Source organism: Oreochromis aureus, linkage group 5 (genome assembly GCF_013358895.1).
Source record: "Oreochromis aureus strain Israel breed Guangdong linkage group 5, ZZ_aureus, whole genome shotgun sequence".
Lineage (NCBI taxonomy): Eukaryota > Metazoa > Chordata > Actinopteri > Cichliformes > Cichlidae > Oreochromis > Oreochromis aureus.
The window spans coordinates 4,269,649-4,288,274 of record NC_052946.1 but is presented as its reverse complement, the minus strand read 5'-3'; the positions used below and the strand labels follow the sequence as shown (position 1 = coordinate 4,288,274).

At 40.4% G+C, this 18,626-nt stretch overlaps 1 protein-coding gene across 2 annotated transcripts in view; it reads right to left on the bottom strand.

Moving 5' to 3' along the window:
• Nucleotides 1-14,901, bottom strand: part of ptpdc1a (protein tyrosine phosphatase domain containing 1a) — a 30,298-nt gene extending 15,397 nt beyond the window's left edge. Inside the window, exons 1-2 of one of the 2 annotated variants that reach the window (XM_031731534.2) lie at nt 14,663-14,901; nt 1,245-1,340 (exon numbers count right to left, since the gene is read on the bottom strand). In XM_031731534.2, coding sequence (XP_031587394.1) covers nt 1,245-1,332 — 88 coding nt within the window. In that variant the 5' untranslated portion in view covers nt 1,333-1,340; nt 14,663-14,901. Of the gene's footprint in view, nt 1-1,244; nt 1,342-14,662 lie in introns of those variants that run through there. The other variant, XM_039612292.1, reaches the window with a different exon arrangement.
• Nucleotides 14,902-18,626: the final 3,725 nt, after the last annotated feature.

Genomic DNA, 18,626 nt, shown 5'->3' with positions numbered 1-18,626 from the left:
AGATTGAATGGTTGTCACAGCAGTGGAATCGCTTTGGGAAGCTGTCTGTCTTCTTCCTTCTCACTCGGACACTATATAACTTTCTTCTTCTTTCTTGGCTCAGTGAAAACGTACCTCTCCAGGTAACACGTGTTATAAATCTGACGACGATTTGGGGTCTGCACATCTGCAGCCCTGACATTACTAACACTGCCTCCTTACTGACTGAGCTCAGAAATCACACACCACAAACTTACATGACATGGACAAGAGTTTGGCCCGCAGTCCCAGTACCACAGGTGTATGAAATCAAACACCTAGGCATGCAGTCTGTTTTACAAAGCTCTGTGGAACAATGGTTTATTCTAAAGAGCTCACTAAATTCAAGCACGGTAGTATAAAAAGGATGTCACAGTTGGAAAAGTCGGTCTTGTCTTCTCTTCTAGGTATTCCAAGTGGTTTTATTGCAACATTTAATTGTTTAGGACCCACAGCTGCTCAACTTTGCAGTGAAAAATCGCATATAGTTTAAAGAGTAGTGTCACCAAGTGCTGAGGTGCATAGTGCATGAAAGTTGCCAACACTCTGCTGACTCGGTAAATGCAAAGTTCCAAACCTCCTCTGGCATTAACATCAGCACAAAAACTGTGCACTGGGAGATTCATGGCATGGGTTTCCATGGCGGAGCAGCTCCTGTAGATGTAACCTGTTGCTTGTCCAGTGCTTTACTTCACATGGTGCATATTGGAAAAAAGATTGCTGTTACACACTGTGAAAATCCCCAGGCTTGTAAACTCACAATTTATATATTTGCCTCTACATACTCCCAACTATTCTTTACATTATCAACAGTGATTGTATTAAAAAGATGGACCCAGCCACCATTACATCAGCCTCTGATTTTGGACTCAAACATAGTTTTCCGACCACCATATTTGTTTTTTTAAAACTCGAAGTGACCTTTGAATCGACAATTATGACAATTATGAATTGAGTGGCTCTCTAATCATTCAACAAGTTTTGGAATAGCCAGACAACACACTCTCATTTCATCCACCTGTTACATACAGTACACTTTCATTCATCTGTTTTGTGTATAAGAGCAGAGAATAAAATAAGGATTATCTTGATGCTCCCTAAACCTACATTAAAGAAAACCCAACCAGACGTGAAATTCATTCCTAACTCAGTCCTGTGGCATCTCCTTGCCAAATAAAAAGCAGGTGTTGTTCCTGTGTTGTTTGTGTGTTGCAGAGCTCTCCTACCTGCCTCCATTTCTGTGCCAATCTCTCCACTGCGGGTTCCACCGATGGAGTTAGGCAGGTCACTCAGTATGCTGACACCTGCTGCCATGGCACGGGCTGAAAGGTGGGAATAAACATTGTGTCAAACGCAGGTGGGAGGAGAAAAAAAAAATAGCAGGAGCTTTTCTCGTGCCGATAACACAAACAGTGACAAGGTGTGCACACGGATGAGATATCAGAGCGTTGCCTGGCAGGAGAGCCCAGGGGAGAGAGGGAAATGTGCAAACTGAGCCACCGTGTCAGCAGATTGTCTGTCGGTCTGACCACTGCACCTCTGGGAGCAGGTGCATACAGCCTGGGGACAACAGCAGCAGCTGCTGCATTACAAAGTACGGGAATCACAAAGATTACAAGATGAGCACGCCGTAAAATCGCTGCATGATAATTTGTTCCAAATCCACTTCAATAAGTTCCGATTTCTCCTGTTTTACAAGACTGATGACACATTTATCAATTATTCAGGTGACCACATCCTCCTTCTGAGCACCAATACCTTACTTGAACATGTAGCCTGATATCACAGTTGTGCCACACCAATCTGCCAGAGTGTCGATTTAACTTCGGGGACCAACCATCTCTCACATTACACCCAGAGCTCTAATAGGCCTTCAACATTGTGTGCTAACCACTGCTGCAGGAGTGAAACTCTGCACCTTCAAAGCTCTCTGCCTCAGTGAGAACCATCAAAAATTAAGCAGGGTCACTGTATCGCACATGCTGACTTTTTGATGGGCAAACGATTCCCTGACCTTTGACTTTTCCTTCCTCCCTGAAGTTAATGCAGAGAGCTTAATCAAAGAGCAACGAGGCTCCAGGCCAGATTTACTAATGGCCCTAATGGCCTGCTTTTTTGACACACAAACATACACACACAGACACACACCTACCTATCTATCTATCTAACTACATATATAAACACACAGACACAAACACACACATACATACACATTATATATACATATATATGTATATGTGTGTGTGTGTGTGTGTGTGTATATATATATGTATGTATATATACATATATGTATGTATGTATGTATGTATATAGATATATATATACATATCTATCTATCTATCTTTCTTTATATATATATACATATATGGAGAGAGAGAGAGAGAGAAAGAGAGAGAGAGAGTCAGCTAAAAGAAGAGTGAATAGCTCAACAAGTGTGTACTAATGATGGCTGCACGTTCACAACCAAGTCTGTGATAAGCTGTACAACACAAGTTCAGCTTTGAACACATAACAAAAAATAGCAAGCAATCTTGTGAACATAATGTGCACCAACAAAATGTTCAAATCATTCTAACCTGTCTGAGTTTTTTCAGAAATAGCTGAAAATTTTGCTCTTATTTTTCCAGCAAAATAAGTCACAAGGTACTGAGTAGTGATCCCACCAGTCTTACAGTTCTGTCAGTCACTGAGCACAAGACTCATGCGTCCACCAATTTTTTGTGACCACGTGGACTCATGTCTGGTACCAAATACACATGCACCCTACAGGCAGACTTCAAAAAAGTGTAACAGAATCTTCAGGACTTTGAAAAAACTCTGGTGCATCCAGCAGTCTGTGTTTGTGAGGCCTAAAATAAGTATTTGACTAGTACTGCAAACAGGAAGAGTAAACATTCAGGCAGCCGCTTCTGTCATTTAAGAGATTTCAGTCCCTTCAGGTTTTCTTTTTTTAACACATTTGGAAGCAGGCCACGTTTAGGACAGTATTGTTCAGAGTAACACTCCTAAAGTCTCTGAATAATTGACAGTGTAAAGTTATAGCCTGTCTTTTTAGTATGACACAGGCTGAAGTGCTTCCAACTTCAGCCTGTGTTTTGGATAGGTAAGAAGCCTATCCAATCAGTTCAAGACACTGCTGGGCTGGAGCCTGACACCGCTTGGCTTTGTTTATAGGAAGCTCTCGATAACAAGCTGGTGAGTGAGAAGCTGTTCTTCATGACCAACGTGACGCATGTGTATCAAATATTAACAGTTATGTGAAACTGATCTAACGGAGCCACTGTGAATAAATCTCTTCACTCAACAGAGTATTAGGCACAAATTAGCCAAAACGCCTCACGCATTTGTGCCGTATCCATAAGCTCCTCTGGGAGGCTGGTGTGTTGGTGGACATGACCCAGTGTGTGAAAGCTGAGCGTTATCAGCTAATGAGTGTGGGATGTGACAGTCGCTTCCACTGAGTGCTAATAAAGAAATATGGCCCACTAAATGGTTTTCCTCACACCATGTTTCAGTTATGGTAATGTGACTGAACTGGAAACAAGTCAGCCAACAGAGTAAACAGCCTCCATAAGAATATAGCACAACTGTGTGTCTTAGTTCATATATTCGTCTTTTCTAGTGCACTGGCTAACAACTGGTGATTAACAAATTCGGTTTCATAGCCTGGCCCCCTCTCTCTCATCGCTGTGTTCAGATCCTAGTTTAAATGTGAAGTTTGAGTGTGCTCTCCATGCCTGTTGGGTTGTCTCCTGCTTCCTCTCACAGTCCAAGAACAAGCATGCTACACTATATTGTGAAATGTATTCACTCAACCTAAATCATTAAATTTAGGTGTTCCAATCACTTACATGTTCACAGGTGCATAAAATCAAGCACCTATGCATGCAGACTGCTTATACAAACATTTGTGAAAGAATAGGTCACTCTCATGAGCTCAGTGAACTTCAGCATGGTACTGTGACAGGATGAACCAGCTTTGAAATTTCCTCACTACTAAATAGTCTACAGTCAGCTGTTATTGGCATTATGGAAGTGACTGGGAATGACAACAACTCAGCCACGAAGTCGTAGGCCATGTAAAATCACAGAGTGGGGTCAGCAGATACTGAGTCACATAGTGTGCACAGGTCCACATCCTTCTGCTGAGTCAATAGCTAAGACCTCCAAACTTTGTGGCTTTCAGATTAGCTCGAGAACAGTGCTTAGAGGGCTTCATGGAATAGGTTTCCATGGCTGAGCAGCTGCATCCAAGCTTTACATCACCAAGCACGATGCAAAGCGTCAGATGCTGTGGTGTAAGCCAAGCCGCCACTGGACTCTAGAAGAGTGGAGATGTGTTCTCTGGAGTAACAAATTCAATGGATGAATCTGGATTTGATGGTTGCCAGGAGAACAGTACTTGTCTGACAGCATTGTGACAAGTGTTACGGTTGGAGGGGGGATTATGGTGTGGGGTTGTGTTTCAGAAGTTGGGCTCAGCTTAGTTCCAGTGAGAATAATCTCTTAATGCTATAGCAAGACATTTTGGATGGTTTTTGTTGGAACAGTTTGCAGATGACTCCTTGTTCCAACATGACTGTGCACCAGTGAACAAAGCAAGGGCCATAAAGACATGATAAGTTAGTTTGGTGTGGAAGAACTGAACTGGCCGGCACAGAGCCCTACCTCAACCCGACAGGACACCTTTGGCATGAACTACAGACGAGACTTCCTCATCCAAAATCACTGTCAGACCTCACAAATGTGCTTCCGGAAGAATGGTCAAAAATTCCCATAAACGCACACCTAAACACAGCTTCAACTCTTCTGGTAAGGAATGCCTTACCAGCTGTTATAGCTGCAATGGGTGGCCCAACATCATATTAAACCCTATGGATTAAGAGTGGGATGGCAGTCAAGCTCATATCTGTGTGAAGGCAGACAAGTGAATACTTTTGGCATTATAATGTAGGCTAACTGGTGATTCAAAACTGTCTGTAGGTGTGAGTGTGAATGTGAATGGCTGCCCATCTGTTAGCCACGCAACTGATTGGCAAAGGTGTAACCAGGGTGTAACCTGCATTTTCCCCTATGACAGCTGTGATAGGATTGACCATATCATGCATGAAATTACAGCACAGCACCACGCTGCTGAAATACAATGTGCTTGTTATAAAGTTGTTCACAAGAATGAACCATTTTGTGGCGCAGATTTAGAGAAAGGTCTTCAATAAAGTATATGAGCAGAATAAATTGATGGTTTGCTATTATCCAGTTTGCAATTTTTGTAGCCTCAACTTAAGTGCTGCTGTATGATCAGTTTTAAGGATTATTATGAATTATTATTATGGATTATTATTTATTAATTTTAGTCACAGATGTTACTTTAGAGCACAGGCCAACTCTAGAGTAGGCAGACATTGTTCCAGATCCAGATCTGGACCAGATGTCATTCTTTAGCCACCCAGACCTATCGCTAGATTTTGAAGGACCATTTATATTTTACCATGTGAAACTTTTCCTTTTTCTCCTGTTGAGATGGTTTATATGTAAAATGTAGGTAAGGAAAAAGAAGAAACCGGGAAACTTTTTCAAAAGCGCTATTTTTTTAAATTTATGAATGCAAACACTATTAAAGTAACACTTAACTTAAAACAACTTAAGTGCTTTCTAGCTAACATTCACACTAGGGCTGCTCAATTACGATCTGGGTTTTCAACGATCATTAAAAATGACTGAGCCGATTATTAGCACCTCCCTCGTGCTTTACTCTTGCGCTGCTCCGTGTGGCAAATCGAGCGCACCTCTTTGCATTTCGAACACGCGTCACAACAATTAAGAGGACCCGAGGGAAGCTCGGAAAGCTCGGAAAGCTAAGCAGAAGTTATTTGGAGAGGAGAGGATAATGGCTGCTGAAGAAAGAATGCCGTTGGTTGAAAAGTGAGGTAAAACGACTTCAGTGGTGTGGAAACCAATGTTCCCTCTAAGCTGCGCACGTGCGCAATTGCGCACTGCTGGCACGGTCTCTGAGCGCAGAAAATCTGCGTTGCGCACAAAAAAAATTAACCTGAATTGAAATTAAAATTAAAACTTCAACAATTCTGTTTTGCAGTGTTAGTCAGTAAGTGACTGGCTGCTCCTGTATGGGATTAGAACGATGCCATCTTATCCCATAGTCCTGCCAATAATGCGATTCATATTCGTATATACGCAGCCAATCAACGTCGCTGACAGGCTATGACAGCGTCCTTATGTGCCAAGAGCACCTGGCTGCAGCCACTGGGGAGCGCCATATTGCGACCTCCACAGTAACCGGAAGCACGTGACCTCCACAGTAACCGGAAGCACGTGACCTCCACAGTAACCGGAAGCACGTGACCTCCACAGTACCCGGAAACACGTGACCTCCACAGTAAACGGAAACACGTAACTTCAGTTAAATCGACTTTGACAGCGAAAACTAAATTGTATTTTTGTTACTAATGATGCTGCTGATAAATAAATTTGATTCTAAGTGTTTTTAACCCAGATTGTTAAAAAAAAACACTTAGAATTTATTTATCAGCACCTTTCGCGGACTCGCTGTTTCGCTGATTTTTTTTTCTTCTTAACAGCACATTGTTTTGTGCGTTCTGATTGCTGTAGACCATTGTCAATCAATCTAGTGCCGTGTCTTCTGCACAGCAGCGGTCCCCAACACCGGGCCCGTTTGGTATCGGACGCGAGAGTTGAGGTTCGGGTGTGAAGTGTATGATTTTCAGGGTTTTTAATCGTTAAGTCGGGTTCCCTGGGTCTTTTCCCGTGTTGTAGTCGTGTGTCTTATTTTGAAAGAACTATTTACGCGTTACCATAGCGACCAGAGAGCATTAAGAAGCAGAGAGGAGGATGTTATTCTCAATGTTGTTGGTGCATTTCAGGAGGACCCTGCTAATAAAGTTACACAATCACACAGTGAATTCGCATTTATTATTATATTTACAAAATACCACCGTTTTTGTCTTTGTATCATTTTATTTTGTTGTATTTATCCGCGACACCTTAAAGGCTGGTCCGTGAAAATATTTTCTGACATTAAACTGGTCCAGGGTGCAAAAAAGGTTGGGGACCGCTGCTGTACAGTACATAATGAGTTTAGTTTGTCGAATTTATATAAATCTTCGATCGCTAGCAATGTAACTCTTAAGTGCTTTACTGTATGTTTGTAAGTTTTCTCCCCGACAAACACAACAATGCCGACGAAACAAACGTTTTGCGCGGTTTGATTTTATAATGGACTTGTGTTTCTACGAAGGTTTGAACTTTAAGAGTGTTTAAACAAAAGAAAAAAGTGTGAAAATGTTCGTGCCTGTCTGAGGAAAGTGTATAAAGCATGTAGTGAGGGGTTTTACAGTCTTAAAACAGCTACAATAATTGTAAAAAATAAAGTTGGCTCCTTCGCGGATTTCACCTACCGCGGGTTATTTTTTAGAACTCCTGCGATAAACGAGGGACCACAATATTATTAATAGTAGAGTCTGGGACATCTAATTGATTAACATCCACATTGATTATCATGCACTATTATTTTTGTTCAAGGAGAGTAAAAACTATAAAACTCTCTCTCAGCTTGTCCGTTGCCAAAAATGGCCACTTTTGTGTATGTTCACAAAATGCTGTAAAATGTATATTTATTAAAACATTTATCTACCTTTACCGACTTTAAACCGACACTTTAAATTAGCACCAGTTCTTTTCAGCAAAACCAAAATTTTATCTACATTCTGTTTTTTACACTTTAAATGCCAGTTAGGTTATATATTACCAGTAACTTTTCAGATAAAACAATGATAAAGTCCTAATGGTTTCATAAATCTTCGTATTTTATTTTTTCATATAAGCATCGGGGACAAGGCTGTCTTGCAATTGTTGAGGTCACTAGTGTACACCCTATTTCTTCCAGGATCACTCTTCATTTGTAGGTTTTAGTGGACTCTTAGTACTGTGAAGTGATTTTCATGGGACAAAGGCATTGTATTCCAAGATCTGGGAGATTGTAGAGATGAGCAGTGATGCCTTTCTTACCATCTTTCCAGAAAGATAAGTGATCTGGAAGCTGTTAGGCTTACTTACAGCAGTAGCACTTTTTGCATCTGCATAAACTCCAGGACACATTTACTAACAGTGTTTGTTGCTGTGTGTGCTGCAGCTGCAGCTTTGAATTTTTGATAGAGTTAATATTTTGGCTATGGTGTCTTGTTATGAAATGCACAAGAGTAAAAGTGTTAGCATGTGTGTCAAAGCTAAGTTTGACTGGGAAACACAAAGGTCAATAACCTGTATCAACAAAAATTCACTGCAGCCTGTGTAATATTTGATGCGTCATAATTTATTCCCAGTCTATCTTGCAAATACATATTTGCGTTGCAATGTCATGCACAAACACACAACTATTAGATCCTTAAGATCAAACCTGTGTCATTCTTTTGGTCCACTGCAGTGTAGTAGTCAAAAAGAAGAAGTGAAGTGGCCACAAATGGACAGGATAGAGCCCAGAGGGTTAATGCGTAAAATGTATAAAATATTATTAATTACGGGGTAATACATTAATGTTAATATCAACAATAAGCTTTTTACTTTGAAGTTACAAGTATAAACCATGCTGTTACATTTACACTTAAATTTTTTACTATTAGTATGGACATGGAAACAAGTGAACAACATTTTATAATAAGCTTAACTGGAATTCTGTACACTGAAAACAAACAACACATAAAAACACAAACAAACAGCCAGTGCCTTCATCTGTCCATTAAATGTCAAACATCGCATTGACCCATAGTCCCTGCTCGTCAGCACATGCTTTTAAAAAGAGCTCCATGTCCTCTGCAAACTGAAAAACAAAGAGGAAGAAGTCCCTCTACACAAAAACACTGCAGATGACAGGCCAGGCAAACATCTATTGATCTGTTTGAATGCCTCCTCATCATGTGAGCCTTGAAGTTTTTTTTGTAAGAAGACTAAGACCACAGTGAGGGCGTTTCATTTCCATGGACTTTCCACAAGCCACAGTTTCATTTAGCACAGAGGGTAGAACACATGAATGTTCTACCAAAGATTCAGAAAATGGTTTAGATGCTGGAGACATCGAGAGGGAGATGTGGCTCCACAGAGAGTGCAGCGGGAGAGAGGCGGGGCTCCACGGAGAGTTCAGTGGGGAGCAGTCCTAAACGCTGACATGACAATATTTGCCTTGCCATATCCCCACGCTGTATGATTGTCATGTTACAGACAGGGCAGTGAAAGTGCACCGGCATATCATTTTGTCTGTAAGAGAGAAAAAAAGAAAAAACCAACATGTAATTTAAATGTAGTTGTATAGAATCCAATCAGTTTATCTAACAATCAGATTGTACATATTAACAAAAATATCCAAGCCATCCTCAATAATGAAAGCAAAATGGTATGGATCACAAGAGCTGTCAGGAAATGTGGTGAACATGAAAAAAAAAATTTAATGAAAACACACTTTTTTTCTCTTGCTGATGAATGCACTGAACTGTACAATGTGAAAAGCAACATTTAAGTCAACAAAGACACTGCAGAGGTGCTGAAAAGAAGTGCATATTTATAACTTTAACTATGAGGTATATTTAATACCAACATACCTTTGAAAGGCAAAGCATTTTTAATGTGTCCATTTATTTGCTCCTCAATCTTTGCCTTCACAGTAGGGCTGAAAGTGGGGCACAGAGGGCAGTGAAAGAGTCTTCTGCAACACGTGGTGCATTCCTGCAATTCTGGCTTGGAGGCAGAATTCCAAATTGATATGTGCATCTAAAACAAATAGAAAATCAGATAAACACCATATACACATTTAAGTTCAGGTTTTAGCAGAAATAACACGTTACAGTTAGCATGTAAGAGATTTGGGAGAAAATTCTTTACAAAAACATAATTTACAAGACACTTTTATTTGGGACATACGTATATATTGACATATAAAAGACAATTTAACAAAGGCTAACTAAAATCTGGGCAATAAAAAAGCAGTAGAGCATAGAATAGAGAATATTAGTATTTATAAATATATAAATCTCTTTGTGACAAACTTTACAATGTTTTTGCAGGTGGAATGAGAGACATGAATAAAGCGCAATATGCAGTAAATGGAACAATGTGCATCGATGTTACTGACAGTGAAAAGTAGTGAAGTGAATTTGTTCATAACAAGCAAAAATCAAATACGTTTGAAACTGACCACTAAATGCTAACCAGATGTGTCAAAAGTGCACACATTACTAAAGTTTAGATACCTCGGGGGTATGACAGTTGTTGTAACGCTAACAAAGTGCCAACATAATCAGTGTAAGCAAACTAGATGATTCCTAGAATTATACAATTATTAACGGCAAATTTATACATGAAAAACTCTGTCCCAACCTTTACGATCCACTTGCAAGGTTTCCACAGTCGATGATGCACGCAGGAACGCATTTCTGTCGATTGTGGAGGTCACGTGTTTCCGGTTACTGTGGAGGTCACGTGTTTCCGGCTACTGTGGAGGTCACGTGTTTCCGGTTAGTGTGGAGGTCCCAATATGGCGCTCCCCAGTGGCTGCAGCCAGACCCTTCTCTTATGTGCCGACACCGGTGTTCTAGCTAGCAAAGCGGCGTGGCTGATGTGCAGTGAAGCCACGTTAATGACAACGTGTCCAACCATTGGAGATGTGAGCAGGACAGACGGAACAATTGACGGAAAAAGTGTGGACTTTATACCAGTTTTTAAATTGTGTTGATAGGCCACGTAAAACCAGAGTTATGATAAAAATATCTGCAATGTTTTGTTTTCTTCCTGAATACTATCGTTATTTATATTTACTGCGGGAAGAAACGGTAAAAACGGCGTTTTATAAGGAAAACGCTCGAAAGCACTCTCCGCCTGTGAGCAAAACCAAAACCAAAAAACCCCCCACCCTTTCCTATTGGTCGAAAAAAGTACCGTGTCGACCAATCACAAAATGATATGGCAACGTGGCATCTAGTTGTTAAGAAACGGGGGGAAGTTTTAGGAGTGACGGCGGTGTTCTGAGATGTGAGAGATTTGAGACGTTTAGCGCAAATCTTGTGTAGTTAGTGTGTAGTTAGTGTGTAGTTTTGCTGTGTGTGTCAGAACAATGAGGCGGCTGCTGAATGTTACAGGTGTTACAGCAGTGATACATCTCCTGTTGTCAGGCCTGCAGGTATCAGGCTGTTGTTCTCCTTTATCTCATAGTGGACAGAAATTATTTTTTGGAGTGGCACAAATAATTTGTGTGGCATCAGATTTGATGCAGAACAGCTGATTGTTCTGTAAATAGTTTGAAATGTTTATTTAAAAACGCCTTGGCTGCATTAAAAAAAAATAAATAGCTGCAAAAAACTTTGTTGTTTGCCAAACTGAGTTACTTTTTTGAAGAAGTAACTATATAATTAATTGCCCAACATTGGTCATTATATACTGTATTTGGCAGACAGAGAGTTACAGACTCTCTCCCAGACCACAGACTCATCCTCATAATACAAGTCAGAGCTTTATGAAAAAAAAGAAAAGAAAGAAAGTTGTGTTTTCAAAATTGGAGTTCAAGTTATTTTTACTTCCAATAGTGTTAACATACTACACAGGTCATGAACAGGGTTTTTTAAATTTTCATTGTAAGTGGGCTAAAGCAGTTAATTAAAAGTAGTCTAACATAAATGTAAATGCTGTAATTTGATTATTTTAATAAACCATGTAACTTGGATGGATTTGATGCTGGCGTGACCACAGTGCACACGTCTGATGTCGCTCACAGTGGTCCAAGGGACGCTCAGGGAGTTTGTGTGTTCACTCAGACACGTGAAATATTTGAGGGAACATTGGTGGAAACATTATGGGTTCGTGGAGTCAGATGTGGATCAAATATTGTGCAGTATTTTGAAGTTCACTAAACATAGATGTTTACATTTTTCATTTATTTTTTATATTGCAAACATTTCCACTGTAATCAGTATTTGCACACTATTTTATATTATTTTTTGACAATCTTTAAAGCCATTATTCAATACATTGTTATTGTTAAATAAATATCGTCAAATAATCGAGATCTCAATTTCAGTGAAAATAATCGTGATTATCATTTTTGCCATAATCGAGCAGCCCTAATTCACACATAATTATACTCCGATAGATGCATCACAGAGCAACTTGGGGTTAGTATCCTGCCCAAGGGGCGATCGTGGCTCAAGAGTTGGCAGTTCGTCTTGTAATCGGAAGGTTGCCGGTTCGAGCCCCGGCTCCGACGGTCTCGGTCGTTGTGTCCTTGGGCAAGACACTTCACCCGTTGCCTACTGGTGGCGGTCAGAGGGCCCGGTGGCACCAGTGTCCGGCAGCCTCGCGTCTGTCAGTGGGCAGCTGTGGCTACAATGTAGCTTGCCATCACTAGTGTGTGTGAATGTGTGTGTGAGTGGGTGGATGACTGAATGTAGTGTAAAGCGCTTTGGGGTCCTTAGGGACTAAGTAAAAGCACTATACAAATACAGGCCATTTACCATTTACCAAGGATATTTGGCATGCAGACTGGGGGAGCCAGGGACCGAGCTACAGCTACCCAATTATTAGAGTTCCTCCAGTCCATTTCAAAAAATGATTATAAGCATTGTTGAAATACTGTTGAATTGTACTTTCTGTTATTTGACAGCCACTATATACAGACACTAATACAACTATTGGGCTACTTCAAAGTCCATTTCACTGAATTAAAATGCATGTGGAACGATGATATTTCAGACCTTTATTTAATGAAATCATCTCTCATCTCTCTCCAACAGGAAGAGAACATACAAGTCAACAGAGTGCACAACTAACCTCAGGATGACAAACATCTCAATTCACTTTCTATACATTCCTTTAAGAAAATACAACCTGATAAATGAGATTTTTCACTTATACATGAAAAACACGCTAAGAAAATGGCATGACACTTAAGTACCTAAGATAAGCTTTTCATAATCCCCCTTCAGGACATTAGTTTCAACAGAGCAGATCTATGTCAAAAACATCCACTGTCACATTATTAGGTAGACTAGTGTGCGTGAGTTATACTCTAAGGATTTTCTTCACCTCATAATATTTTCCATCAAAGTCAAGGAAAGTGATTAGGGAAAGACAAGAGATCAATTTTTTTGGACTGTCTGATCACAAACCTGGATGATGTTCCAAACAGCACAATGCTCAATTTACTGTCAGGCTAAGAGCTGGTGTTCATCCTTTTTCACCTGTCACTCATTAACAAGCTAAACCAGAGAGCTACAGAACCCCAGTGGGACATTTTACTAATCACTTCACACACCCAGTCACTTCTGTCTGGTAGAATCACACAACACAGGGAAAAGTCTGACAGGAGAATTATGAATGACCCCTGACCACCGACAACCTTTATGAGTGAGAGTCATAAATAACACAATTAGAGCCACGGAATGATCTTTCTTGAGGGCAAGTCTGTGAAACAGCAAGGTCTTAAATGTCCTGAGCAACAATTAGTAAGGCGATATACTAGCATTTCCACTGCTGATTATTCAGCTTGTTTTTTGTTTTGTTTTTAAAATCAACAAATGTCACATAATGGGAAAACAATGATCATCAGAGCCCAAAAATGCCACCTTTAAAGGTGCTGCTTGGTCAGATTAAGCACTGAGCCTCATAACATTCACTTATTTGAGGTGTACAATAGGAAGTAACTATTTCTTGCTTGAAAACCAGAATCAGGCAAAACAATTCAGTAGTATCAATATCATTAACTCCCACATTTGCCTCAGTAAGGTGCACATAATATCTGCCTTCAAACTATATTGTTTGAAAGAATAAGTGGGCAATGTCACATACACAGATCCAGAGTCTGTGGAGGAGTTTTTCTTCAGGAAACTTGGGCTGTCATATCATCAAATTGCATTTTGAGTAAGCTTTCAATGGTTTTATCGTCATGTGCGATAAGTGGCCGGTCAAAATTTTATAATAATAACATACATTTCACTCTTTTAACACTGAAGAAATACCGGCTATTAAATGAGCCTGGCATTAAAATGAAGATGAAGAAAGATTTACCGGAGTGAGCACATTTAAACAGAACTACATTCTGTCATTAAATATTAATAACCGTCTGAGCAAACATAGCAGCACACTGATAAGTTTCTTTTTTTTCACACCAACGTGAACATGCTGCCTTCCTAAGCTTTCAAGAGAATCTTTACGCTGACCTGCTGAGCTCATCATCTACCTCCTGCCCTCATTGCTGTTAGCACCCTGATATAAAACGTGGATTTGTTCCTGTACAAACAGCGTGCTGTCAGCGGTTGCTGAGGTTATAGCTCTGATTTCCTCGGTCCCGCTATCAGCGTTAACAATTAACGCTTGGCTAACAGTCTTAATGGTTACATTAATATTATAGTTATGAACGATGCAATTGGCTTAAACATCACAAGCACTATCTTACATGTATCAGAACTTGTGTGAGACACACTGTTGTTTTGGCCAGGACAGACTCCGGAGCGTTGGGTAACGCTGGCCCGGTGGTGCTGATGGTGCAAGATGAGGACTTACCGCTAGCTGATTAGCTTACTCTGCTGTAATAGCTGAAGCCAGCACAGTGACTAGAAAAGGCCCAGCTTACCGTTGTTTGCCTGTCGTCCGAGTACGTAGCTGTCTTTACAATTTTTGACATAGTCGATTCATCTCTTCCAGCTAACAGTCTTATCGCTGGCACGTCGAAAAGCGGCATCTTCTTCTTCGAACAACATCATTTGGTCAGCTAAGTGCAGCTAGCTTCCTAGCTAACTTAGCAACCTGACACGTTGTCGTGGGGAACGATCCAGTTGCGTCACGTGACCACGAGCACCCCCCCTCAATTTGCATTTTGTAGTCTGGTATTTTGTTTATCCAGAAGCTACATAGCCACTGTCCCCAAAGTGAAAACAAAGGCATCTGGGCTCTATTGCGATAGAATTTAAAAAACAAAAAAATAAAAAAAACAATGGAACTGTATAACCGATGTAGAACTGTAAAGAATTTCACCTGTGGTGTAATTTCACAATTATTCATGTAAATTTAAGATATCGTTTTCAGTATATAAAGAACTTAGCAACTAATGGTGCTTAAAATGTAGGCAAAAGAGAAGAAGAGAAAAAACAAACACAAAACAATATTTAGCTATAGTGCTAAGTTGCTTTTGTCTATTTTTTACTCCCCTGTTCCACTATACCTACAATGTAAGTATCACTGGGTACCAGCAATTATTTTTAGCCGTTGAAATGACCGCCTAAATTCAGAAAAATGATATGGTAAAGGTTAGGAGAGCAAAAATCAGATTTCTTTTCTTTGTACAGAGTTCATTCGACAGACACACTGCTGCTTCAGCGGGATAATGGTAAATGGCCTGTATTTATATAGCGCTTTCTAGTCCCTAAGGACCCCAAAGCGCTTTACATATCCAGTCATTCACCCATTCACACACACATTCACACACTGGTGATGGCAAGCTACGTTGTAGCCACAGCCACCCTGGGGCGCACTGACAGAGGCGAGGCTGCCGGACACTGGCGCCACCGGGCCCTCTGACCACCACCAGTAGGCAACGGGTGAAGTGTCTTGCCCAAGGACACAACGACCGAGACTGTCCGAGCCGGGGCTCGAACCGGTAACCTTCCGATTACAAGGCGAACTCCCAACTCTAACAGAAAGATGATCCTTGAGACATCCTAGTGGCTGTTTATTATAGTGATGCAGGTAGGCTGCATGGTAAAGGAAGGTAAGAACAGCAAATACAAACATACAAACCAGCAAAAAGTCATCATGAGTGATATTTGACAGTGACTATGAGCTACCACACAAATCATTCTGAACATTTCTGTAGCTGAACTCACTTATACCCTGTAAGACGTTGAGTTTTGTATCAGTGTCAGCAAATGAAAAATTTGGATAAGGTGATGATGCTCTTTTTATATTAGAAAAATAAATGGACATTGTTTTGGTACACTACATAGGATAAGGTGTGTATACTGAACAGGGACTGTATTGTGATGTTCTTTTAAGTTTTGTCTATAGAAAATCAAGGTCAGTGTGATCAACTGTGAAGAAACTGATCTGCTTCATTGTCTGAAATGAGTGAGCCATTATTAGGGCCCGAGCACTGAGAGTGTGAAGGCCCTATTGTATCTGCTCCGTTTATTATCATTATTATCATTATTATTATTATTATTATTATTGTTATTATTATTATTTCGGCAAATGAATTGGCCTTTTGAGGGTCTAATTATGCTCAAAAACTCATGAAATTTTGCACACACATCAGGTCTGGTGAAAATTTACGTATTTTAATGTCCACAGACATGTCCAGGGAAAATTGGCTCAGTAGCGCCACCTAGAAAAATGAAAAACGCGAGCCCCCGGTGTGGGTATGACCTACATGTAAGAAAGTCGGAACACATATCTAACGTTAGGAGATGCACAAAAAAGTCTATTATGGCCATGTCCTAAACCCAACAGGAAGTCCACCATTTGGAAGTGAAGGTGACATTTTGGCTCTAATTTTGCCATCTCCATGCCTCGAACTTTCCTTGGGAAATCCTCCTTGGGATTTGGTCATATAAGCTTCATATTTGGTCAGTGTCAACTACACACCTGGGCCATGTTAAATTGCGGCGCTTTTGACTTTTCGGGATACGGTGAGGCGGTGGCGCCACTGCGAATTTCGATGATTCGCCATGAAAATCTTATCGTCTCTCGTACATTGTCCGATCTGGACCAAAGAGCACACATATGATAAGGCTCCAACCCTAAACATTTTTCAACTGCCATATTTGACATCAGGGACAGCGCCACCTAGTGGGAACAGGAAATGACATGTTTTACACTTTAGGGTACAGTATAGTGATGGGTGACATCTGCAGCCTCAAATTTCTCCAGGAAAGCCTTAAGGAGTTGGTCTTGGGTTACAGCGAAAACTGTGACTTTTCGCGAAAGGGTGTGACCCCAGCAGCATGGCGAACTTTGATGTCTCGCCATGAAGAAACAAATTAGTATAACTCAATGAAATCCAGTCTGATCAGAACCAGACTTTACAGGGATGATGTCAGACGTGCCCTGAACAGATTGATGTGCCCATTGTCAGGAATACGCAGAGCGCCACCTAGTGGGAACAGGAAATGTCATGTCTTTCATTTTGTTGTACTGATTTTCACAGGTTCATCGTGGCCAACTCAAAAGCGGTGAATATCACCTCATGATGCTTCAGTGAGAAAATTGTGACTTTAAACTCAACGGCACACCCTAGTGGCAACGCGGTTCACCATGAACAATGAAGTGGCTTTTGAGAGGCTTGGAAAGTTTAAGAAGTCTTGAAATTTGGAGCACACCTCCAATGTAATGAGGACTTTCTCGTTATGTGATCATTTTCATTAAATAGCGCAAAATGGCTCCACAGCGCCCCCTACAATATTTCAAAACAACAATCCCTGCTCTGTGTTTTATGTATGACTCTGAAACCTGGTAAGCTTATAGGAGATATCAAGATGTACAAAAAAAGTCTCTTGGAGCAATATCCCAAATCCAACAGGAAGTCAGCCATTTTAAAATTAATGTGTAATTTTGGCGACATTTTCCCCTCTTTTCAGGCACTGTTCTTTGACGAACTCCTCCAAGGGATGTCATCAGATTGACCCGATCTCCTGTGTGTCGAATCTAAAGACCTTTGTGATGTTAAATTGCGAAGCTTTTTACGTTCAGGGAAACGGGGTGGTCGTGGCAGCACGTGGAGTTTCAATCACTCGCCAAAAAGCAGTAATCTGCTGTCACTCAAAAACACAATGTCCAATCTCTCCCAAAGGTCGCAGGCGTGATGGGACTCGAGCTCGGAAATGTTTGTTATGCCATTTGTCAGTAATGGTTAGAGCGCCACCTAGTGGGACGACTATAATCATGATTGAATGAGATGAAATGTTAGCTGGTGGTTAAATGCATGAATTCCATCAATGTGACATCAGATCGGACGTGCTGGTTTTAGGTGTTGAGCGTGCCTCGACAGGCGGAGGGTGCGAGGGCCCTCATAACACTGCTTGCAGCTTTAATTAAATGTTTTTTTCTCAAAAAATTTTAATGTTTCTTCTCATTTAGTGGTAGCATATTGTTTGTTAGAACTCGCCTTGTTTTTCCTAAATACTATTTATTAGTTTGACTATGTAAAGATTCAAGAAATCACTCATATCTTCACATTGTAAATAATGAGCCAGACCAATTAGCTAGTTAGATATCTGAATATGGTTTAGATTACTTTGTGCACTACAACTATAATATTGTTCAGAAAACATCATCTGTATTTAGTTTTTGCTTTAATAAATGACAGTTGAGTGTGTCGTTCTCTGAAAATGAAAAACAGTGAAAACTTTCCATCAGAAAAGAACAAAATATTCACATTGGGGTTTTTTTGTTTGTTTGTTTTGTTTTGTTATTTTTGGTGAGAAATATGTATGTTAAGAAAACATACAAGGTGAGGAAAGCAAAACCTGTGTTTGTGACTGTGGAGAGCAGCAGTAGAAACATCAAAAGGTAGGAGGTGCTTTAAGCATATGGTGGCTTGAGAA